The sequence below is a fragment of the Labrus mixtus genome, chromosome 19 (genome assembly GCF_963584025.1).
Source record: "Labrus mixtus chromosome 19, fLabMix1.1, whole genome shotgun sequence".
In the NCBI taxonomy this organism is placed as follows: Eukaryota; Metazoa; Chordata; class Actinopteri; order Labriformes; family Labridae; genus Labrus; species Labrus mixtus.
This window is the reverse complement of record NC_083630.1, coordinates 12,423,741-12,448,209: the sequence shown is the minus strand read 5'-3', so window position 1 is coordinate 12,448,209 and position 24,469 is coordinate 12,423,741. Positions and strand designations below refer to the sequence as shown.

General features: G+C 41.8%; 1 protein-coding gene across 1 annotated transcript in view; it reads left to right on the top strand.

The window, feature by feature from the left end:
* Window positions 1-24,469, top strand: part of pola1 (polymerase (DNA directed), alpha 1) — a 61,900-nt gene that overhangs the window by 24,805 nt on the left and 12,626 nt on the right. The window contains exons 29-35 of the mRNA XM_061064288.1: window positions 66-271; window positions 476-608; window positions 1,233-1,364; window positions 1,863-2,037; window positions 2,574-2,755; window positions 9,488-9,619; window positions 18,409-18,525. Of these exons, the coding sequence (XP_060920271.1) occupies window positions 66-271; window positions 476-608; window positions 1,233-1,364; window positions 1,863-2,037; window positions 2,574-2,755; window positions 9,488-9,619; window positions 18,409-18,525 (1,077 nt within the window). The remainder of the gene's footprint in view (window positions 1-65; window positions 272-475; window positions 609-1,232; window positions 1,365-1,862; window positions 2,038-2,573; window positions 2,756-9,487; window positions 9,620-18,408; window positions 18,526-24,469) is intronic.

Sequence of the window (24,469 nt, the reverse complement as noted above, 5' to 3'; positions counted from 1 at the left end):
CGACTTTTTCTACACTCTATACTCGCTGTTTCCCATTAATGCGCGTGTGTAATAATCATTCCCAGGTGAAGGCAGAAGTGAACAAGCTCTACAAACTGCTGGAGATTGACATCGACGGGGTGTTTAAGTCACTGTTGCTGCTGAAGAAGAAGAAGTACGCTGCCTTGGTGGTGGAGAACCACGGCGAGGGACGATACAGCGTCAAGCAGGAGCTCAAAGGATTGGACATCGTCCGCAGAGACTGGTGTGACCTTGCAAAAGAGTGTGGCAAGTACGTGTGCTAAACCAGGCCGAGTTTTAAATGGGAACTACTTTCACATGTTTTCCTATATTTGCCTATACTTGTTTGGACTTGATTACTTTACTTCAGGCATTGCAAGTCACTTCAAATCTAGTCGTTGTTTTAGAATATCAATAACTTTTTAAGAAGCTGTTCTGCATGATAAAAAAGTGTTCCTTCCCTCGATCCCTGCAGCTACGTGATCGGTCAAATCCTGTCAGACCAGAGTCGTGATGCCATTGTGGAGAACATCCAGAAACACCTGGTGGAGGTGGGAGAGAAAGTAGCAGCTGGAGCCATACCACTCAACCAGTATGAGATACACAAGGTGAGGGCAGAGATGTGTATGTGTGTTTCCACACCTGAAAGGAAAAGCCATACCTTAAAGGCTTAATATGCGATTTTTCACACTTAATTAGAAATCAAGTAAATCCTCTGAAAATAACTCTGTGAGTCATGACTGTCTACAATGAGTGGGCCAGCTGATTGCACGTTCAATTAAAATACTGCCTACAAAAAATAGACTGTAACACGTTCTTAATTTCACAGCGCTATCCTGTCATATCGTTGTTTTGTCAGTAATTATTTAAAAACGTCGCGCTAAAAACTGCTACAGCATCAACGCATCAAGCGCTCATGCGCGCGCATGTGTGTCACAGTTGAAAGGCACCCGACAGCTTCACTGCTGTCCCTCCTGTGAGCACGCTCGCTACTCAGGAATTGTACACTCGCAAATTTAACTTAATGTCAACCCCTGACTGGCTTTCATTGGTGAGCCATATGCTCAATAATCCCTCTGCTGAGACACAACTTTTATTGCATTACTTTAAAGACAAACACTCAGCTGGAATGTTTAACTTCTCTTTACCCCCAGCTGCTATCAAACACAGCTACACGTCACAGTTCGTCTTTGAGATTACCCGTGTGCTTATTGATGCTTTATTTCCACCAGGCTTTGACCAAAGACCCTCAGGACTATCCGGATAAGAAAAGCCTCCCTCACGTCCATGTGGCTCTATGGATCAACTCCCAGGGCGGTCACCGGGTAAAAGCCGGAGATACAGTCTCTTACATCATCTGCAAGGTGAGTGTTTGTAAGAGGAACTTCACTGGTTTCACTCGTCATTTTTGGGCCTCTAAAAGCCCCGTTTCCACTCAGACGGTCAGGTTCAGTTCGGTTGGGCACGGTAATTGGCTTTTCCACCGTCAAAAGTTGGGAATGGTACCAAAATAAAGGATCTGTACCGTCCTAGTTTTTGGTACCCTTCTGTTGGGGTGCCAAGGGTATATGATCCGACCCTACAGAGTTCCTTTACTTTGTCCCTGTTCTTCTTCTTGAACATTTAACTTAATTAACGTGGCTACACTGTGTTGGGCTGCTGTCACACTATTACATAGCTGATGCGGCTATCTCCTTCTGGCTTACACTCTGCTTACCAAATGAGGGTACGGTTGGCTGTGGAAACGCAATCAAGCTCAGGGTTTACCTTACCGAACTGTACCAAACTGTCCTGAACCAAACCAGACTGCTTGGTGGAAACGGGGCTTAAATACAGATCATCTAATTTTTCTCTCTCCATAGGACGGTTCTACGCTGGCAGCCAGTCAGAGGGCCTACGCTCTAGAGCAGCTTCAGAAGCAGGAGAACCTCAGTCTGGACACCCAGTACTACCTCGCACAGCAGGTGCACCCTGTGGTGTCCCGAATCTGCGACCCCATTGATGGCATTGACAGCGTGCTCATAGCCACGTGGCTGGGTATGTTATCGATTTTCTTTGCATAATAAAGACAAAGAACTGAAAAAAGTCACATTTCAATGAAAGCATGTAATTAAATTAAATGAACTAAATGATTTCATTAGTGTTGTTGACATATTTCTGCAGAATAATCTGGAGAAAGTTCTTCTTTGGAGTTCTTATTTGCAGTTTAAGGACATACTTTTTTATAGATACACCCTGTCCTTGAGGTATTTGTGGTGCACAGCTTACTTTGAGTGATAGCACTAATCCCTCTTTATGTATGTGTTAGCATTAGTCATGTTAGTCCTGTTTTATAGTCCGTTGACAGCTGAGGCAGCCAAACATAGAAAAAGCTGTCACACCTAATATCACAACAGACTAATAAAAGTACAAAATAGATGTTTCATTGTTGTCTAATAGTTGTCAAGTGAAGGTGTGAAATAAGTATTTGGCCTCGTCTGGTTCAACATGTGTTTTAATCGATGTGGATTCAATTAAAAAAAGAAATAAAAAAATTAAAATGTGTAATCAGGAGTTTTCTTTTGTCCGGCCAGGTCTGGACCCGAGTCAGTTCCGGGCTCATCAGCAGTATCAGAGGGAGGACGAGGCTGAGGGCACGCTGGGAGCTCCGGTCCAGCTGACCGACGAGGAGCGCTACAAAGACTGCGAGAGGTTCACCTTCACCTGTCCCCAATGTGGCACTGACAACACCTACGACAGCGTCTTTGAAGGAGCTGTGAGTAGATGCACACACTCTTTGACTGCCACAGAAGCCCGTTGTTGATTTTCAGTTGTGTTTTCATTATGATTCCTTTGGCCTTGGAGAAAGTTTATCCCTTCAAATGTATGTTTTGACTTTTTTTTTTAACACACATCTCGTGTCTCTGAAGTGTGTCCAGTTACAGTTGAAAAATGTAATTATGTCGTTTCCTCACCACGCAGCTTCAGCTGAACAAATTCTCCATCCAACATAAAATGATGAATTCAAAAACACAAATATGTCACAAAATATTCTCCCATTGATTATTCATCTAATCATTTTCATTTCAGCCTAAATGTGTTAAATCATTTCTAATTTAAACTAAAATCCTTTGTCATTCTCCTAAAGATAAACAACATTCAGTTTGTCATTTATTTCAAACCCAGTCCTCGGGGTCTTAGCAGCTGTAAAGAGGAATTGATATCATCCAAAAATAAAACTTTTCAGAACAGCTTCATCGTATCCTCTGATTAAAAAACTATGAAGGCTTATTTAGGTGTACAAACTGAACTGGCACATGAGTTTAAATGAAACCTATGAAACTTAGACTGCATTAAAAGAATGAATCATTAAGTTTGACACTTTACTGAAATCCCATGATAGACTGGAGCAAAGAGGAACGGTTGCTCTTATCACTCACGGCGTGTTTCACTGTCTTTCATGGATTAATCAGTACAGACGTGGATAAAGAGTCCAAGAGTGGAAGAATTACAGTCTCACTTCCTGTGAAAGATTCATGCCTCAGTCATCCTCCATATTGTGTCTCTGTCTGTATTTTTAGACAGCTGCCTGGCTCCAATACGGACTATGTTTTCATTGGCATAGTTTGGACTCCACAACTTGAAAAGCCTTCCCTTAACCCCTGCTGCTCTGTGGACACACACACACACACCCCTTCACACACTGATCTCCTACCATTTGTCAGGCCAAGGTCGTGTGTGTGTGTGTGTGTGTGTGTGTGTGTGTGTGTGTGTGTGTGTGTGTGTGTGTGTGTGTGTGTGTGTGTGTGTGTGTGTGTGTGTGTGTGTGTGTGTGTGTGTGTGTGTGTGTGTGTGTGTGTGTGTGTGTGTGTGTGTGTGTGTGTGTGTGTGTGTGTGTGTGTGTGTGTGTGTGTGTGTGTGTGTGTGTGTGTGTGTGTGTGTGTGTGTGTGTGTGTGTGTGTGTGTGTGTGTGTGTGTGTGTGTGTGTGTGTGTGTGTGTGTGTGTGTGTGTGTGTGTGTGTGTGTGTGTGTGTGTGTGTGTGTGTGTGTGTGATCAGCTTCTAATGAGGAGTAGGGCGCACAGCTTTTTCTTGTCTGAGAGACGCTAATAAAACTGACAACAGTCTGTCCTCCGCTGGCAGAAAGAGCTTACATTAATTAAAAAAAGGACACACACATCCCACAAAAAGTTGATAACACTACATACTTCAGCAGTTACACTAACACACACTTGCAAAGGAAAGAGCTCTAGTAAAAATGTTTTTTTGCAGATGTAAAAAGTCCTTTTAGAATGTTGTAGCTGTCAAACATGGTTTTAAAAAGTCAGAAGAATTTCAGCCTAAACTAACCAGGACCCATATGATCTCTGGTGATCATTTCCAACCATGCGTCAGCAGCCGGTATGCACACTCACACTCAGACAGAAAAGCAGATAAGACAGGAAGTTAATTAGGGTGGTGAACATGGTCTAACAGCTCAGTGAGAGGGGAGGACAGATGGGCCTTGACTCTCCCATCTGACACCGAGCCAGAGAAGGTAGGAGGAGGCGGTGATGGATGATGGAGGACAGAGAGGGGAGGAAAAGTTATTTGATGGGGGTAGCAGGAGAAGAAAATGAAAAGATTAAATGTGGAGGGATAAAAAAAAAAAAAAAGCCGGAGCGACCGGCAGGGAATTCCCTAAGTTCAGTTTTAATGGAGCGTTTGGGTAAAGGAAGCTTCACGTTATCAAACCAAGACATGGAAGAAAAGAGTCTGCGTCCACACTTGACACAGAGCTGTTAAAAGTGCAGACATGAGTTGCTAAAATATGAAAGTTGGTTGGACCAAAGAGTCAGATCTCTTTTTTTTTTTTTCTTCTTTTTTTAAAATAACTCAAGCAGACATTTTTCGATGCTTTGTGTTTAGTTTAATGTCGTAACCGTAAACCAAGCGGCAGGCAGACAGTGGTCTAATGACTCTGGATACAGTTTGTTAAGGAGGGGAGTATTCTGTTATCAAAACCAAGTAAGGAATGAAACAAGTGAGATAAAAGAGGAGAAGGGGAGTTCATGTAGAGCCAAGAGAGGGAGAGGCTGCTTTCATCCAGAGAAGTACGGATAATCAAATACAATTTTTCCCTCTCTTTCTCTCTAAACTCTGATATTTGTGGGTCATTGTTACTCACCTAATACCAGTGCTAAATATATCTAGATATACATGTGTGTATATATATATAATATATATGATTTTCTTCACAGCTGTATGGTAGTAACCCTGGAGACGAGTTTGAGAAAAAAAAAGAAGAAAAATGAGTATGTAATGGTTATATTTAGTGTTTTTAAAAGTTGATTTTTTTTCAACTTAAATTTCACATTGTTGACATTTCACAAGTTTCAAATATGCAGCATTTTGAGACAAAGCTGCACCGTTGTTTGTAGGCTGGTTCGGGTCATAACTAATCAATACTCTTTGCTCTATTCGAGTGATACAAACATCATAACACTGGTGGCAAATATTGATATTCTAATTATAAATAAATAGAGCGCCTTCTACAGATGTCTCTGATAATTTGACTCTCCACTTCATGACTCCTCCTGGTGGCGCTTATGACATGTATGAGGGTGACATGAGCAGAAGTTAAGAAGCCAAAGGAGAAGTTGACAGCAGGATCATGTTGCAGATTAGAGATGAAGAATGCAGTGGTTAAAAACATGAATGGAGCACTTTAGTTTTTTTAATATATTCTTTCGATTATTACAGACAGGCTGTATCTTGATATCATCGTTATTATTTTTAGCGTGAGTTTCCCTGTGGTCCCCCAAACCCATAATTTCAGAAAATGGTGTCAGTGTTCTGACTTTGTAGTTTAGAACACATTCAGCATGCCCGCAGGACACCATAGCAACATAGCTGAGCAGACAATGGGCTGAACTGAAATTGGTTGTCAAAGGATAAAAATGTTACACGTTCTTCAATGAAGTTATTTGTTCAAAGAAAGCAGCCTTCTGAGTCCCATTGCACAGTGACGGCTGTGCCAAATTCACTTTACAATCCAAGGATAAAATGTCTTTTATTGTTTGATATTTAAGTTTGTTATGAGCCACAATATGGATTACCTGTGAATCATTTCACCTCTAAAATAGAAGCGACGTGTTTAAAGATCTCCCATTGGTCAGGCTCTGCCACAGAGCCTCGACAACAATCGTTTACAGAATCTTTTCTGAGGTGGGTCTCCTTAAACACGACCTGCTGTGTAATGAGTGTGACTGATCGTGGATTCAAAGTAAAGAAAACACTGAGATCGTAGTGGGATCCTCTGCAGCATCAGCAAGTTCAGGCTATGTGCTGATATGATTGTCCTGGAGTATATGAATTATTTCAGAATGACTCTATCAAGATAAAGTCGTTATCGTGGGCCACATGTTGTGTATCATGAGTAACCCTGTGAATTCCATCCCTAGCTGTTTGCAACGTGCAATCGATAATTTAGCAGAAAGTATTTCTCTTCTTTTGAAACGTTAGTTTGTGAAGTTGCAGTCATGATATATTATTGTAGTAAACTGCTCTTCTGGAAAATAATCCATCAATCAATCAAGCTTTATTTATACAACATGTTTCAAATCAAAGGCAGTTCAAAGTTCTTCACAGGCATGGGAAACGTCATAAAATAGTGACACGACTTGTTGCATGGAAAATAGATTTAGAAGTACAGACTAATGCACACCAAAAGCTGTTCCATTTTCTTGCGCTTATCCGAGGTGGGGTCGCGGTGGCAGCGAGCGCAGTAAGTCAACCCAGACTTCCCTCTCCCGTTCTCCAGCTCCTCCTGGGGGATTCCGAGTCGTTCCCATTAACTCTGGGTCTACCCGCCTCTTTCTTTTAATGTGTCTAGCTGTCTCCTCCCATAGCTCATGACAAATAGCAATAATTTATATTTAGTTGAAACAATTAAAGGCAAAGAGTTAAAAAGTTCAGTAATCAAAATGAACTAAAATAAAAAATAATTTAAATACTAGAAAGGTAAAGAGTTAAAAATAAATAAAAATAGTGATATAAGTTTAGAGTTAAAGAGTCATTCAAGATGCATTCAAATCATAAAACATAATAATGAAATGATAAACCCCTGACATGAAAGCCGGACTGAAGAGATGTTTATGTTTTAAGCAGTTTATGTCCAGCAGACTGTTCTAATGTCTCGGAGCGTAACTGCAGAAAGCAGAAACAAACAATACATTGGGGGCTAATAAGTCATGCTATCAGATCATCAGAGCATTTACTGGTGTACTCCAATCACCTCTGTATGAGAGGAATATCTGACACTGGCATCCATATCGTACCAACTCAAACTATTTCAGTCTTACTTTTGAATGTGTTTAGCTGCATATTAGCCCAATTAAATGGCTTGAACTTTTTTTTTTTTTTTTCAAAAAAGGAACAATGTAGGCAACCACTAATAAAATAAAAAAAAAGCCCTGTGTATGGCTGTGTGGGGGGTGTCGCACGCATTCTTCTGTGTCACTGACTTCTCTGCAGAAACCTTTTTTTGCTGCTGTCAACGTGACAGTTAAATGGAGTTCAGGTTTTAAAGGAGTGAGTGTTTAAAGCTGTTATATTTAGTGTAATTGTTATGTACTGCGGCCACTTTTTTATTGCATTAACTGTAAGCCTGGCTGTCAACTAGACAATTCAGGGGTGTGGAGGTCACGTTGAACTGTTTTCTTCAGGCTACAATATTGTTCAGATTTGCCGGACCCAGGGGGGCTTTAAGCCCTTACACCTTCTGCGCTGGTGACATTTTCTCTGTGGAGGTTTAAAGGTAACGACCAAAGTGCTAATTTACTTTTCTGATTACAGGGTTAAAAAATGCACCTGTGATGAACTCCTGCACATTCGTATATATGCGCAAGACATTTCATTCAATTGTAGTCATTGCAGTGAGTGGAATGAATTGTCCCCACCAGAGCTATTAAACCCAGACTCCAACCTTTAAAGCCCTTTTTTAATGTAGCTGAATTTAATTTAATGCATACGTAACCGAAAAAAAGAAAAAGAAAATGCTACCTACAACTCCTACGGTGCATTGCAGTAAAAACATGTAATAAAAGCACATGTGGCACATGCTCCTTAAGGCTGTTTAAGGCTGAGGTCCTTCATATGATGTGGTGTTTTACATGCTGCTGCGAACAGTAAAACACAAAGCTATGCCAATCTTCATATAGAAGAGAGAGCCAGTCTTCAATTAAAAATGTCTTCCTTTGTTGCTGCACTAGCTCCCGCCTCTCCTCAGCTGATCAATCACAGCATGACGTTGGACTAAACATATTATAATCAATTTCAGAGAGTGACAGAAATGGTCAGCAACATGGTCACAAAGTGTACATCCGACTTCAGAATGTGTGAAGTGAAGGGGGTTTGCAAAGATGTGTGACATCAAAGCACTTCTGACAAAGTGAACTGGCCCTTTAAAGCTCCTTAGAGAAGTTTTTAACTGGTTATGATAGAGACTGAAATGAATACTGATGCTGCTGTATGACCTACAAAAACAATGCCTACTGCCGGGTAGGTGTAAGGTCACAATAAGTGATTAACTCTTCTAAAAATGAACAGGATGAGATCTTGTTAATGCTCAGAACACTCTTTCAGATGTGCAGGACAAAAGCAGCAAAAAGAAAACAGGAAGCACTTTATCCACACGGCGCACCAAAACTGATACAGACTGAAAATTCAAAGGAGCTTTAAACATTGTAGAACATTCTGCGACAACTTAGGTTATATGTTTTGCAGCAAAACATGGAATGTGCCATTTTCAAGTGTCTGAAAACTCAAGTAGTTCAGTTTCAACAATCAAAAACTCTTGAAAATGACCAAAAACGTTGACCTGCGAATTCCTGTCTTTCTACAGTATGTTGAGCAGCACATAGAAGAGTAGCTAACAGCTAGTCAGGAGGATGCAGCTAACATTTAAGACTCAAAATATTACATTTTTCAAATATGATTCACTATCAGGAATAAATCTTTCTGGAACCTCGTCACCAGTGGTTCTCAACTTGTCCAGCCTCAGGACCAACCACCAACTCGTTATCAAGAAATCGCGACCCACATTTTGGATATTTTTTAACCAATGAGTTTTGTTTTGGACCTCAGACGGCACAAAACCTATGACAGAACAAAGAGATGAAACAAAATGAACATGTTTAAAAAGGGATTTTTAGACTTTTGGACACTTTTTTTTTCCCAGGCACACTTTCGCGATCCACTGAAAACGACTCCACGATCCAGTTTTGGGTCCAGACCCACCGGTTGAGAACCGCTGCTCTACACAACACTTTATCTAAGTTTGTGATTCTTTTTGTTAGGTTGAGTACAGCTCAGTGTCTCCTCATTTAGTTTTTTGAATGTCAAATAACCCCTTCCTTGATTGAATATTTCAAATGTTGAACACAACATTCGAGTGTTGTTTGATGGCTTACGTCTATGATACTGTAACTATAAATGAATCTGTTGTCATCACATGTTCTCTTCTGCAGGGGGCAAAGATGGAGCCCAGCTTGTTGCAATGCTGTCACAGTCCCTGTGGGAGCCGACCCGTCGACTACGTGGTCAACATCAGCAACAAACTGCAGCTTGACATCCGACGCCATATCAAAAAATACTACTCTGTAAGTACTACTCTGGTGCCACTTTGAAAAATGTGGGTGTGTACGAAAAATACCACCGATTCTTCCAACAAGATTCTCTTGACACTCACAAATACAAGCAAACAGATATTCATGCACTTCCTTCCTTCACCTCCAGGGCCACACATGATATTTAGTTTTCATTCAGTGTCAGTGCTGCACCTTGTAAGCTTCTATTCTCTTCTACTTCTATTCTCCTGTTATAGCATTTTTCTTCCCCTCCTTGCAGATAGTCCACAACATGTTAACATGTTAATTTAGTAAAACCCCAAAACTAGCTGCATCAAAAAGCTAAAGCTCTGTAAAGCGTCGTGCTTGTGATTGCATAACATGGTATATGAAAACAACTCTTCAAGAAATCAGAGTTACTTCTTCAGCTGACAAAAATAAAAGCTCAAGTGTTCAGAGAAACTGTATGTAATGATGAATGTAACAGTCAAAACCGGGGAAAATTGACCTCCCACAACGCGCCTGTGTTTGGGTTGCTTCCTATTTAACACAACATGGATGCTACTGATGCAGTACTGGTGAGAGAAGCAATCAAAGAAATGTCTGAGGAGAGAAAAAGGAAACCTCAGCAGGACACTGTGCTGACATTTTAATCCAAAGAGCACATTTATCTTACCAAATTAAAGTACCTGTTAGGTGTGAGGAAGCATGATCCATGAAAACACTTAAAGGCCTTTTTTTTTACTCTGACGACCAGTGTTAACCTGAACTCTTTGTCAGGTTTTTATTTTAGACCGTAATGTGCAATTGAAATGACACATGGACGAACGAGTGTGTCATTGGAGGAACTTAAACGACAGTAACGCAAACACGTGGCCCCCAGGCCCTCAACATGGCCCTTAGGTCAATTTTTACATTTCAATTAATTGGAAACATGAAGAACACGTGACAAAATCTGCCATGAAATCATGAAAACCACAAATACGTCCATAATAATATTTGATCACTGGTGTATGTTGAGTTAAATTTGAGACACAATTGACTGTAATCGTTTTTGTATCCTACAATTTGGCCCTCTGGCAGTGAGAATTCAATGAATCTGGCCCTTGCTGTGACGGAAGTTGTCCATCCCTGATGTAGGGCTTTCACACTTGATGACTCCTGAAACACTTCCGGATATTTCCAGGAGGAGCAGTATGTGTGAATGCAAAACATTTTTCGTTCGGACTCCAACCGGAGTTTCTTCTGCCGGACCCTGAGCTGATGTGAGAACGCAGTAGGATATTACCCGGAGAATTCACCTCGAGCGAGTGGGAGGGGGTTGTTACGTTGACATCCTGTGACTGGTACACGGTGCATAGAGTGTCTGAACGAGACCATCTTCCTGCACGTAATTAAACGGCTGCATTACTGTTTCTTTTCTATATTGTCATTATAGCAGCGAATAGTGGACTCTGTTGCTTAGTCCGCTACTTTTGCGTTGTTGTTTTTTTACGTCACGTCTTACCTCAGGAGACCCCCCCCCTCGCTGTGAGGTGAATATGTGAACAACCAGGTCAGGACAATATCCGGAGCAGTCCTCAGTTTATTAGTGTACAGAGCACAAAACTGTCATTATGTTAGTGAACGCTAGATGACAAGCACATGTTTAATAAACATAAATACAGAATTAAACATTCCCATTGACTTTGTTTTCAAGGCTGACTAAATTGTTAAGTTAAAAATAAAACAAATGACCGTCAACAGTTGAGATGGGATCTTTTAAGCTCGGCGGTCTCGACATCTTCGTTCTTAAAAATCTTTCAGTTATCACATCAACACTTATTCATTAAGTGTGATAACCCACGTGTCGATGCTGAGCTAACCGTGTAGCCTTGGAACTTGTCGGAGTGTCGACACTGACGGGGATAAGAGTGTCACAGGCTGCCAACAAAGCAGTTACCCAATTGCTTGTCGCTAGTTCTGGAGTTATCTGCCACAGCCGTCTGACTTCCTCATGAAGCTGAAACCTCAAATGTTGATTTTTCATTTCATGCCTGTAAGCAGATTGTTGCATGCTAGCTTTGCATTGCATTTTCGTGGGGTAAAAAACATATTATTCACATTAATGAGCTCCGGCTTCAGGCATGGCGGTCTAAGACTCAATCACCATTATTTTTTTATTTATTTTAAATGTATTCTATAGTCTTTAGCCTTTTAGTCTTTTTATTTGACAGCTGTAAGGTGACTGGAAATGTGGGAAAGAGGGAGCAGGATTGCTGCCCCTGTCCACTTTGAAGTTAGGCTGTTTGCAAACTTTTGGATTTGTTTACAGTGAGTACGAACAAGAGGGTGTGACGCAAAACAGAGTAGAGAGCTTTAAAGTTTTTAAAGTGACCGTTAGCAGCCTGGGAGAGAAGAAAACTGGGTGCCTGTGTTGTCTTTTTTAGAACCCCCTCTCTCTCTCTAACCTGATCCAGACTGCCCGTTCAGGCCGCGCTATTTACGCCCCTGTGATGTCTCGCCTTTACTGTTAATGTCACAGAGGCAGAACGGGGGGGGGGGGGGATGAAGTGGCCCCTCTTTACCGTCTTTGGAGGTAGCAACAGAGGTGTTACAAGCTCGAGACAGGAGCCAGCGGGGGAGAGCAGCGCTGTGTGTGTGCATGTCTCAGTTTGTGTGTATGTGGAGCTCTGTTTCTCTAGCCCTTGTTGCTTCGGCAAGGCCGTAACAAAATGCGGATCCACCGACTGGGAGACTAAAATTACGCTGCTGCGGAATCAGTATGAATGCACGAAAACATAACGACGGCTTAGCATAGTTATGGCACTGTTGCAGAAACGCAAATCTGAAAAGGGTTTTCTGTCTCTCTCCAGGTCGCTTCAAACACTTTGGTCTTCAGCGAGTGGAATGCAATGTCTGTAAACGTGTGTGTGAAAATGTGTGTACATCAGGGTTACTCTCCCACAGTGCTGAACAGAAATCAATTAGTTTGGTGAATGTGTGGGGAGCGAGTCCCCCTCGAGCCTTTTGTCAAGATCTGTGAAACAGCTGCTACCACTGAATACTTACACCTCACACAGCAACACTCTCACACACACACACACACAAACACACACACACAGCAGTGAAGGCTGAACAGCAGTGAGCACAGCACACACAGCGAGGCAATGAAGAGGGGTAATATTGTGTAATTAAGGATTCCTTTCAGGCCGAGGGAGAGTTCAAACAGAGCTGTTTGTCCGGCAAGATAGAGTGAAAGCTCTGCACCTCTGTGTGTGTGTGTGTGTGTGTGTGTGTGTGTGTGTGTACAACAATATATGTGTGTCAGCGTCCTAAGCTAGGACCACAGAGACATTAATCATTAGTGAAATTACCTCCTATCCCCCCCACCCTCATCCCTGCCATTATCAATAAACCACCCTGAGAATGGGCAAACACTTGTTCACTTCTCACTCTCTCTCCCTCTCTCTCTCTAACAGACCCACACACACACACTCTCTGTTGTCATCCTTTCCTCCTCTTGTCCCGCTGTCTTTGGCAAAATGAGAGATTTGCTTGTTTCCTGAACCACCCAATTCTTCCTTTCCTTTTTTCTTTCAACCCCTCCCATCTAACACGCGGTTGCCATGGCATTTAACAAATTATTGCAATTACCCTCGTCATGTGAGTCGCCCCTGGAAACGGGCTGTGGGGCAAGAGAAGAAAGGGGGGAGGGAGAGAGAGGGAGGGTGAATGAAGACCAGAGAAGGTGATAATCCTGTTTTGAACAAAAGGTCAAATTGTTGAATAGAGACGCTTTGATTAAGCAGAGGAGGTACAAAGTGGGACCGTTTGAGCTCTATTCTGTGTGTGTGTGTGTGTGTGTGTGTGTGTGTGTGTGTGTGTGTGTGTGTGTGTGTGTGTGTGTGTGTGTGTGTGTGTGTGTGTGTGTGTGTGTGTGTGTGTGTGTGTGTGTGTGTGTGTGTGTGTGTGTGTGTGTGTGTGTGTGTGTGTGTGTGTGTGTGTGTGTGTGTGTGTGTGTGTGTGTGTGTGTGTGTGTGTGTGTGTGTGTGTGTGTGTGTGTGTGTGTGTGTGTGTGTGTGTGTGTGTGTGTGTGTGTGTGTGTGTGTGTGTGTGTGTCTTTTCGCTTTAGAGCTGGAAGTGTTGACTGCTGAAACACAAAAACAGTTAGAGCTCTCTCTGGTGCTTCTGTGGCTGAGTGTGGTTGTGTGTGTGTGTTGCAGGTGGATTCCTCTGGTGCAGGAATTATGTCAAAGAGGCGTTTCCACTTTTTAAACAAATACAGTAAAGCTGAAACAGTCCGTTAATAAGTTATTAAACAAAACTTGGATCAGCAACCGTTTTGATAATTTGGGGATGTTTTTTAAGTAGTTTGGAGGCTGTGGCTCAGTGGTCAGGTTGGTCGTCTCTTAATCAGCAGGTTTGGGGTTTCAATCCTCAGCTCCTACAATCACAAGTGGAAGTGTCCTTGAGCAAGACACTAAACCCCAAATTGCTCCCGCTGCTATGTCGGCGGTGCTGAGTGAATGTGTTTGAATGGAATTTGAATCAATAAATAGTCAATTATGACCACAGTTGTTACCTGCAGCCTTAAATACAACACCTGACTAACAACTAAGTGTCAGTAAATATCTCAAACTTATGATAATTTATTTAATCAAACATTTCACTCAAATATAAGAGAGTATCAAAAAGCGCATCCTAATGTCCACGGAGTCGCCTGATGTGTCTTCAGAAAAGCTGCGGCTACGGACCATATATTTTTTAGGGATTTTCGTGTGGAACATGTCTCGTTTCTTTTATTTGACGACTTGTGACGGAAGAATTGGAAATGGGTGTTAGTGTTAGTTAGCTTTAATTAATATTTGTATTAAAGTAAAAAAAAGAAGTATGTGGAGTAAATTCAGACTACGGCTGAAATAATGATAAATATCTATTTTTGATGAATCTGTTGGTCATTAGGCTGTTGTAATTCCCCACAGTCGAGGATGTAATGAGTCTGTTTAGTTTGATCAACACTTCCGAGTGCATACTTTGCTAACGCTGCTGTTAGGAGTTTGCATGCAGATGTCTGATTTCATACAGATCTCCTACTGTTTGAAAGGTTTCAGAAGAGATGAGGGATTGTCGAGCAGCTCCGAGACAAAGACGAGGCAGCAGACAGAGGGTAGATTTCGTGGTGGGCTCTGTCGTGGCCCCGGTCCTGCCTCTGTTTGGTTAAATTATGTGGAACTCATTTGAAGTCTGCATTCAGTGTTTCAGGTATCCACTGCTATAATTATGCAATTATGAGCCTTTATTCTCTGGTGTCCGACTGTACAACCCCCCCTCCCACCCCCTCGCTGCGGCGACATGCCTCAATTATAATTTTTTTCTCTCTCCTGCCTCTTTCTTCATCCTCGCCTTGTTTTTGCTCTTTTTCCATGTTGCTCTTATAAAACAATCCGGCTTTACTTAATAACGGTTTATTTTTTATTTGTATCATTACACAAACCGTTGCCCTGTGCGTGTCTTTATTAGGAAACACCAAAGCATTCTCATTTCCCATGATGCTTCACTCTTTGTACAAGCGCTACGGAGGTGTTTGGATAATTAGCCCTGGGCTGGGGGTTTGTGGGTAAAGCTGTGAACTCTGGGACTTTCTAATTGATTTGGGACATATGTGTGTGTTTGGTTTTAATTAAGAGGAGATTGGCCTTCTGAGAGAGAGAGAGAGAGAGTGTGTGTATTCTCATACGTCCTTTTTTTGCATGATAGAGAACATTTAGAGAATATTGTACTCTTCAGTTCTTATTGTTTAGTCACATTTGTCAGTTCTTACCTGCTGAACACAAAAAGTCAGGCTTGATAAGTGCTTTCATGGTGTTGACGTCATTGGACAATATGATTGTGCTTTGGTTATTTACATATATTAACAGATTGCAAGAAAGCTTGTAATAACAAAAGAAAAGTTAGTAAGAGCTTCAATAACCAATCAAAAAAATCGACCAGTATGACTCCATCAACGACTGTTTATCCATGATGAGTTGTTGGCGTGTTGCAGATCCGGCGCTCTGATGAAAACCAGAAACTTAACAAACAAGCCCATCAGAGTGAGAGTCCACTGCTCTGCTGAGCTGAATACGCTGAGCAGGTGAACCAGGGTTGCAAAGAGACCACACTCTATTCTAAAAGTTGTCCTTTGAGTGATCTGCTCTTTGCAGCAGAGCAGCAGACCCTGTGTCTCCTGCTGTCACACCACACAGACACACACGCTGTGTATTAAAAAGACAGTAAAAGATGACAGAATATCACCCATGTTTAACAAAATCACACATACAAACTTTTACTTTGGAACCAATTTCTGTTCAAATCATTTAGTGTTTGGTTACGGTTTTGTTTTTGTTTTATCTGAGAACATATCCAATAAAAAATCATGACATGTGGTTCACGATGTTAAAGTGGTGAAGGTCTTCTTAAAAACATTTTCTTTTTAAATAAAAGGATGGAAAAATATTTTTTATCTGATTCATCGGGGTAAAATCGACTGGTTCACAACAGTTGGTTGAAGCGTTGGGAATTTGTTGGAAAATTGTGTTGTTGTTTTTTCTTTTATCTTTTCATTGAAATCGCATTGGAAATACAGGTTCAGGAAGAAACCCAGTCGGGGTCCAAAAGGGACATCAAAAACAAAGCGATGACCCCATATTTAAGGCGAAATAAAAAGTAAAGGGATTAAACATTCTTGCGTTAGAGTCCCGACCTCAGTTAAGTTTGAATAAGCAGCAGAAGTGTCTGACATGACAAGATAAGAGGAGTAGAACAGGAGTGTTCAGGTGTGTTCATTTGCATGCTGGTTAAGGTGCGTTTAAGAAAAAGTGTTTTATTGCATACTTTAATTTAGATGTATTCATAGAAAGTTTAATCTATAATCTTGAATACACTGAAAAAGAATCAAACTTATACAAATGTAAAACTCTTGGAAACATCCTTATAATTAGCTTAACTTCATCATGTTCATTGACTCTGTTAATGCTCCGTCTACAAGGTGGCTTCATCCAGTTCACTAAGTTTGTGTTTGTTTTCTTTAAAGACCGACGTTCAGAAGAATCAAAAGCAGGTAACCAGCGTCACTTTGTTCTAGTTGCTTCTTACTTTGAAAGGTTATCGAACGCGGCGGCACATTTCGGGGGGGGGGGGGGGGGGGGGGTTTGATATATACTTTTAGAGGGGAGCTGTAAAGCAAAATGCAATCTCTGCCTTTTCTTTTGTAGCTGCCGCTGCTGCTAAAGAAAAGTGATCAGGAGGCAAGACAAAGCGGAACCTAAAAATCAATGAGAGAAGTCTGCCTGTGTGAGGGGGAGAGAAAGACAGGTGCGGCGCTTTTTCATGGGGGTTTATTTGGAGTGAATGAAAGGAAGGATAGTTATTAGGAAAGATGGAGGAAAGCAGCAAAAGGCGTTGATGGTGGTGGGTCTTATGCTCTGTCATTAGTTGGGTATTAACCCCCTTCCCTTTAAGCCTGCCTTTAGTAATGACAGGGCATAAGAAGCGGAGGGGGTGGAGGGCTCTGGGAGAATACTGCGAGATTGAGAGGGTTAGACCACCGCACCTGCCCAGGGTCACTACCTCACCGCAGGGGGTCCTAACTACTGCCGTTTTAGCTGTCCACCGCTCTGCCTGTCTGACAAGTACTCACAGAGCAGGACCCTGACACAGGGCAGCTGAAGATACACTCCAATGTAAAGAGAGAGGGAGAGAGACAGCAGGGTGGAAATCAAGTCAGATGTAAAGCTCTGTCTTTTTTTCCTTTTTCTTCACCTGAACTTTTTTTTTTCTTCCTTTAACACCCCTCTGTTTTCCTTCTCCTGACTACTTTTCTTGTCACCTCTGTTGTGCAAAATTAGAGCACCTTAATGGAAGCAACAATTTTCAGCTAAATTTCCTCATTACAAGAGAGCCTTTCTTATAGCGCCTCGAGGCAACAAAAGTTTTTTTTTCCCCCCGTTCAATTTTTAAGAACACCTTTCTCAACAAAACAAGCACACCTAGAAACACATTTAAACAAGTAATCACGCCGGAAAGTAAAGGCTGAACGTTCTCTCACATGTAGGCTCCTCTGCATTCATTTGTCTAATGGAAACTCTTCTTACTCGTGTGTGTATATTAAGGCGCAAAAATCTGAAATTTCGAGTGGCTTAAAAAACATGTTGTGCAACAAAAGAAATCCAGGGAGTTTGATCAACCACAAGAAAATGATAGAGAAGGCATAAAAAACTGTCATTGTGGTTGTCTGTGTTTATTTTCTTCATCAGAGCAGCAAAAAAAAAAAAACAGACAAATTTAGTTTGAAGCTTGTTTGTCTGTCACATCCAGCATGGTCACAAGAGTCACCCAAAGACTTCATGAACAACGTATGATTGTTCTCATTTATCTCCTTGACTTTGTTCATTTAGTCCTTTAATGTTTCAAACTGTATAAAATGTCAGTCACATTATCCTAAAGCACAAGTGAACGTCTTACAATGTAGATTATGTTTGAAAATCTCTTCCAGATATAAAATAAGAAGTACGTTGATATAAAAAGCAGTAAATTCTGAAATTCAAGAAGCTGCCATCAGAATGCGCTGTATTTTCTGTATACAAAGGGTACAATGTAAGTGTGTATGGCTTCTCTCCTGGGCAGTATAGAAACAATAGAACAATAAGCTATCAGTACTTTCAGTGTACCTGTTTTTCATCCGAGATTGTTTGCTGAAAATGTAACTGAATCGATTGTCGAAAACGTTGTTAAGGCAGCTGCTTTCCAGTGAAACAGTGTGATTGTTTTTGGATGTTATATGTCCTGATGTCTCTTCTTAGGGCTGGTTGGTGTGTGAGGACCAGGCCTGCCAGAACAGGATCAGACGTTTGCCCATCGCTTTCTCCCGCCACGGACCCATCTGCCCCGCCTGCACCAGAGCTACACTCAGACCAGAGGTAACACGAACACACACACCACCACACATCCTTCCACACACTCGAGTGGGGGAAACGAAACGCATAGAGTTTGAGATGAATGTTTGGATTGTGTGCATTTTGTCCAGGTGATGGTGCTATAGAGCTGAAGTCTCTGCTCACATATTTCCTGTACACCTTTACTCATTAGTATCACATTCCACCATACATGTACACACACACACACACACACACTATATGATAAAAGTAATCCTCTCTGTCCTTGTGCGTCTGTGTGTTAGTGTGACAGTGTGTCCGAGAACACACATGCCTGTGTCGGGCACAAAGTGCTGGCTGGTAGTTAAACCATTAGAAGCATCAGTCTGTCCAGCTTTCCTGAACGCTTTGTTAGCTTGACCACTGGATTTAAAAGAAACACTCTCCCTTTCAATTTGAGCATGACGGTTCAATCTATTTTTTTTTTTTTTGTCCTGTCTTTCTCTATCCCTGTTCTATCTGTTCCTGTCTCAACCCTAACTCTCTTGTCAATTTTTTCTTCTTTTTTTTTATCGTCTCCTATCTGTCCCCCTCTCTGGCTGCTTTGCTGTGCCTGACTCTGTGGCGACAGGTTGTAAACCAGAAGGCCAATTTCTTCTGTCACTGTAGCCACTTAGGCCGGCCATTGCTGTGGCTGAGGCCCGCTGCACTTCAAACTGCGGGCTGAATAAAACATTTAACTCTGGGTGCTCCTCCTACACTAAACCCTGTAGTGTCTTCACATATATAACTCATACTTATCTGTGTTGCTCTTAGAAACACTGATGACAATCTACCTCAAACTGGACCTGGAAAGTTTACAAGGTGCTTTTCCATCAGGCTAAACTAATGGAGCACATTTCAAACGAGGCTCGTTAAGAAAGCAGATCGAAAAATAACAGGCAAAACAATTTGTCCCGCTGTGTACTTGGAAATAAAAGTTAGAGCCAATAAGTCTTCCATGAATCATTTGCTGTCAGGAGGGCCCACATTTATTCTGAAGGACTTAGTAAGGTTAAAGGACCAAACTTAAAGTGCTTAATGATTAGACTGCGTCATTGATGCCCATTGTATCATCACTGCGAGGCGAGCATTAGCAGCAAACGCATCACAAAAAAAAACCTGAATTTGCTGCTACTTAGAGCGTCATTTATTTAATGTACACAAGCATTGCTTTCTCACTCAGCATGTGTGGATTTTACACATTGGCTGGACGTCTGGGTATAATGGCCATGCTTTTATTCCATTTGGATGCAGACAAATGAAGCTCAAGCTAGCTATCAGCTACCCTCTGGTTAATTGGTGCCAAATTAGTGGTGGGAAAAAACAACAACAACTTTTTGTATTTATTTTTGGTTCAGGAGGAAACATGTTGTAAACACAGGTGTTCTGTTAAGCATGAACAGCAGATAGATATACGAGCTGTACGTTAAGGTTTATATGCGATCTTGCATTTTTATTTGTTTATTGTACTTCATATTGTCATCCCGATATTAAAATATATTCTTGGCCATCACATGTTTTTCTCATCTTGCAGGCCTGAGTCATGATCACATGTCTGCTTGGCTAACACTTAAAAGAACATCTTATGTCACTACTTATTTGTTTAAATGCATTTACACGTTCTTTATTAATTCCAAACCATTATTTGTTTCATTCACTGGACTCAACTGTGCTCTGAAATGATTTGGGGTTTTTTAATAGGACAGTGATGGCACTCATTCAAGACTAACTATCTGGTTTTACGGTCTCTGTTTACAGCAATATTCTGTGTTAGCCTTGTTAGCATCTTGCTACAACTTACAGACTGCTTAAGAGAGAGTCAAAACAGGTGGCACAAAATGTTGACACCATTAATAAAAGAAAATCACAATGTTTATTTGTGATAAATGCAGGACTCCAGTGCTTCACTACCACCATGTTCTGAAAACCGCAGCCCCAAACCTTTATTGTTTTGGCTTCTACGTTTGAATGTAGAATACTGAATACTTCCTGCTGCATTCTCAAACTGGCACCAGAAGTATCGTGACAAGAGAGGGACGGAAACTCGGCCCTCAGAGAGGATTTGACTGAGGGACTGAGAGGGAGGACTTTTATTATCATGTAAAAACAGAACCAGCCAGTACTGCAAAGTATGTCGAGATGAAATCAAAGCAGAAATACATTCTCCTTCCAGCTGATTTTCACAAAGGAGTAAGTTAATATTCAGTATATTGTTTCATTTACTTTTATACTCTTACATTTTAGAGATTGTATTCTTTACATACTTACCAAAGACGTTTTTCCCCACGAGAATCTTTATTTCTACTTGATTAAAAAATTGATATGTGCTTAATTAAATGTAGGTTTAAACTGTGTATTTTGTATTTTGATCCTATGTGTGAGTAGCATGTAGCACTGCACTCGGGGGGGTGTCCCCGAGCAGTTGGGGGTTCAGTGCCTTGCTCAGGGGCACCTTGACAGGACTGAGGAAGAGAACTTTCACATCTGCAGCAACAGACCAACCCAAGCCCCTTTGTGACAAGCTACTTCCACCCCCCCAAATATGTGTACTTTTACCAACTTTAATGATATGTGAAATCATAGACAACACATTGCTGTAAAGAGACACATCGTGAAACACCTTTGAATACTCCCATGTTCAAATGAAATTACTTCTGAGCAATTTGAGTTCTGTATGGTTTATTGAATCTGGATTATTTAAAAGTATTTCTACATGTAATTATAAGTTGCTCATATATTTATGTATTCAAATCACAATCTGCTGAACAGCTGAAACAGTTTAATATTATCCTAGCCTCTTTTATTACCCTGTTGGAATTTTCCTCAAGCAAGACAATAAACCCTGATAAACTATATATATAGACTTTTAAAACAGTCACTGATATAGGAAAACATGTTTCCTCTTAAGAAATCTGACACAGACTATTAGGTAACAGAGTTATTCGAATCAGGCCGGTGCATGGAGATTAATGGCCAAGCGGTTCATATATTCAATTTGCTACTAATTATGCAAATTACTGGAGGCCATTCATGGCTGTTGAGCTGCTGCTATAAAGACTGCCCTTTGACAAAAAGGGAAGAAGGTGAGGATTAGTTCTTCTGTGATTAAACTTTTGGGGTTTTTGGGAGCTCTATCACTCTTACCACTAGCCAGACTCTGCCTGCAGACTACCTCATACTATGTGTCCTCTTTGCATTGCATCTGCTTCATCATCTCAGATTATTAGGCTCAAGCGCGAAAGACAATCAGGCGGCCGTCTTTAAGTGCAGATTAAACAAAATGTCTTCAAGAGCATCTTATTGACGACAGCGCTCACTTTTCCCTCTTGAATCATGCTACGTTTAGCATCTCTGTGGGCGCTGCCTCTCTCCTCCCTTCTCTCTCCCTTTGCCTCTTCCTTTACTCCCTCCCTCCCTCCCTCCCTCTCTGGACACCGTCTCAGAGCGTGATCTGATCTCCATGTAATGGGAGAGTAATAGGCACTCTGTCTTGATTGGTTGGTAATTTGGGGGAGTTATGCACAGGTGCAATTTGTAATATTTTCAGTAAATTAAATTTCTTTCTCTTCATCTCAGCCTCTCTGTCTCTCTCCACAGCGCTTAACTCAAATGGTCCAATCTCTGTCCTGACTTTCCTTTTCTTTCCCTTTTTATTCTATGCTTTCTTCCTTGTGCTCTTTTCTTTTCATCCCCCCCCCCCCCACACCCTCTCTAGCTACAACACTCATTCTCTCCTCTCCTTGCTTGCTCTTTCTCTCTTTCTCTCACCCTCCCTCTCTGTGCCTCTCTCTTTCTCTCTCCCTCATTTTATTGATGTACGCTCAGGCGCCCATTAGAGCTCCCTTTTTCCCTCTAGTGGAAATTGCAGCATGTTAATTTTCACACAAATTACGGCAATAGCAGGTATCTCTATTTGATACATTATAGCGGGAGCAATCAGAGATAATTGAGTGCCTTTCAGAGGGAGACGGCTGCATTCACTGCCGGCTCAAAGCTGCCCCATTATCGCCTAATCGCTCTTTAAACACTGAATTTTGCCGAACAAAAATTCTTGTCATAATTTTGCTTAAGTGTATTTGGAAATCACAGTCCTTTGAGCGAGGATAATTGAAATCAAATCCCTTTCACTGGAGCTGACATTTCTACATTTCCCTCCAATTGAAATTAATTTCAAAAATTGAGCATGAATATCTTCAAATAGCAGGCAATTATGCCTTTCAATGGGGAGAAATTACCGGTGCTGAATCGTTGGAGGCTTGCGGGCGAGAGCACCAGTTAAATGCCTTTGTTTCCCGCCGTGTTTGCCTAGTAAAGATTTACATATATTGACTCATTATGGTGTCTTGTGAAGCTGATCGGCGTGACTACCACAACCGGCAATAACGCTCATCGCATCTAAAAAGCTCAAGAGTTTTAAAGCCTCGTGGCCTCGCAGCTGACGGAGAATGTATGTTTGTTTCTCTCCGGCTCCCTCCCTTTCTTGCTCCCTCTCTCCTGCAGCTGTGCAATGGCTCAGATACTGTAGCTGCGGTATTTACAGCCCCTGTGTGCAGAGCTGTGGAGTGTGTAATGCCGAGGCCTAGTTTGTGTCTTTGTTGCAGCAGCGATATTTTCTTCCAATCCATATCCATATCAAATCAGTTTCCCTGCAGCTTGCACACTTTCCATCCACTATATTCTTGTTTTTGTCTCGCCTCACATGCACACAGAGGAATATTGTCTGAGTTGGCTACCTTTTCATTAACTGCTTCACTGGTGTACTTGAGCGACAGAAATAGAGCGCTAAAGTTCTTTGGAGGTCGGATCTGTGTGTTCGTGTGTGCATGTGTGTGTCCCCTAAAAGATGTGTTTTTAAGACTGCTGAGGAAGTCTTGAGTGCTCTTTTTATTGTGTGAGCCAGTTCAGACTGTTGCCCTGTGATTTGGATCAATTTGTATGATTTAGCCTCTTTTTTCTTATTTCTCTCTCTTTTTTATTATTCTATACATCCTGTCGCCATTCTCTCTTCTCTGCTCACACACATGTGCCTCGTCCTGTTGGCTTGTACATGCAGAGGGATGTGTATATGTGTGTCGAGTCGACTGGGTTTTTTTTGGGGGAGGTGGGTGGGGGGGTGGGGGGTTGAGTTGGGGAAGAGGGATGCAAGGGAGCAAGGGGTACGAGGTGGGGGCTGGGGGGGTCCTACGCTCCCGGGAGAGAGGCAATTTCACAGCTGGTTTGCTCCTTAGGCAGTCAGGCTGAAAATGCTGCAGATTTGTGGAGCAAATTGAAATGGTGTCAGTGCAGGAACAAAGCGCCGAGCTGAATGACGAGGTAGGCGTGTGTGTGTGTGTATGTGTGAGGTGGGAGAGAGGAGAGAGTGAGGTGGGGTTGAGGGGCTCCAAATTCAATAACAACCCTGTAACATTTTAGCCACGCCTTTCTGACACCTGTCAGTCAATCAGAACACAGCGACTGGCCCGCCCACAATCAGCATTTCATTGTTTGAATGTGTGTGTTGTGCAGAAGTGCGTTTCTGCGTGTGGTGTTCTTCTGTGTGTTTTATTTTTAAGAGGAAAAAGAAACAGCAGTGTTTGTGCCTACCAAGCTTGTTCAACCTTGGCAACGATAACCGAGGCTCCATTATGGGATGTGCATGGTTTGGTTGTTGACTAGGCAGTGCATCACCGGTCAACAGCTGTGGGTGCCATGTGGGCTGCCTAGAAAGCCATTAAACACATATATACACACACACACACACACACACACTCAGAATCACACATCACATAGTTTGCATTTAGTTGCATTAGATACTCTCACCACTTGATTATGCCACAGCAGTAAAAACTGAAATTACAATTACGCACATTGGGATTGGCAGGTATAATGGGCACACACAAACTCCTTGCACAAACACCCCCACACACACACACACACACACAGACACACAGGAGTTGCCGAGGGATTC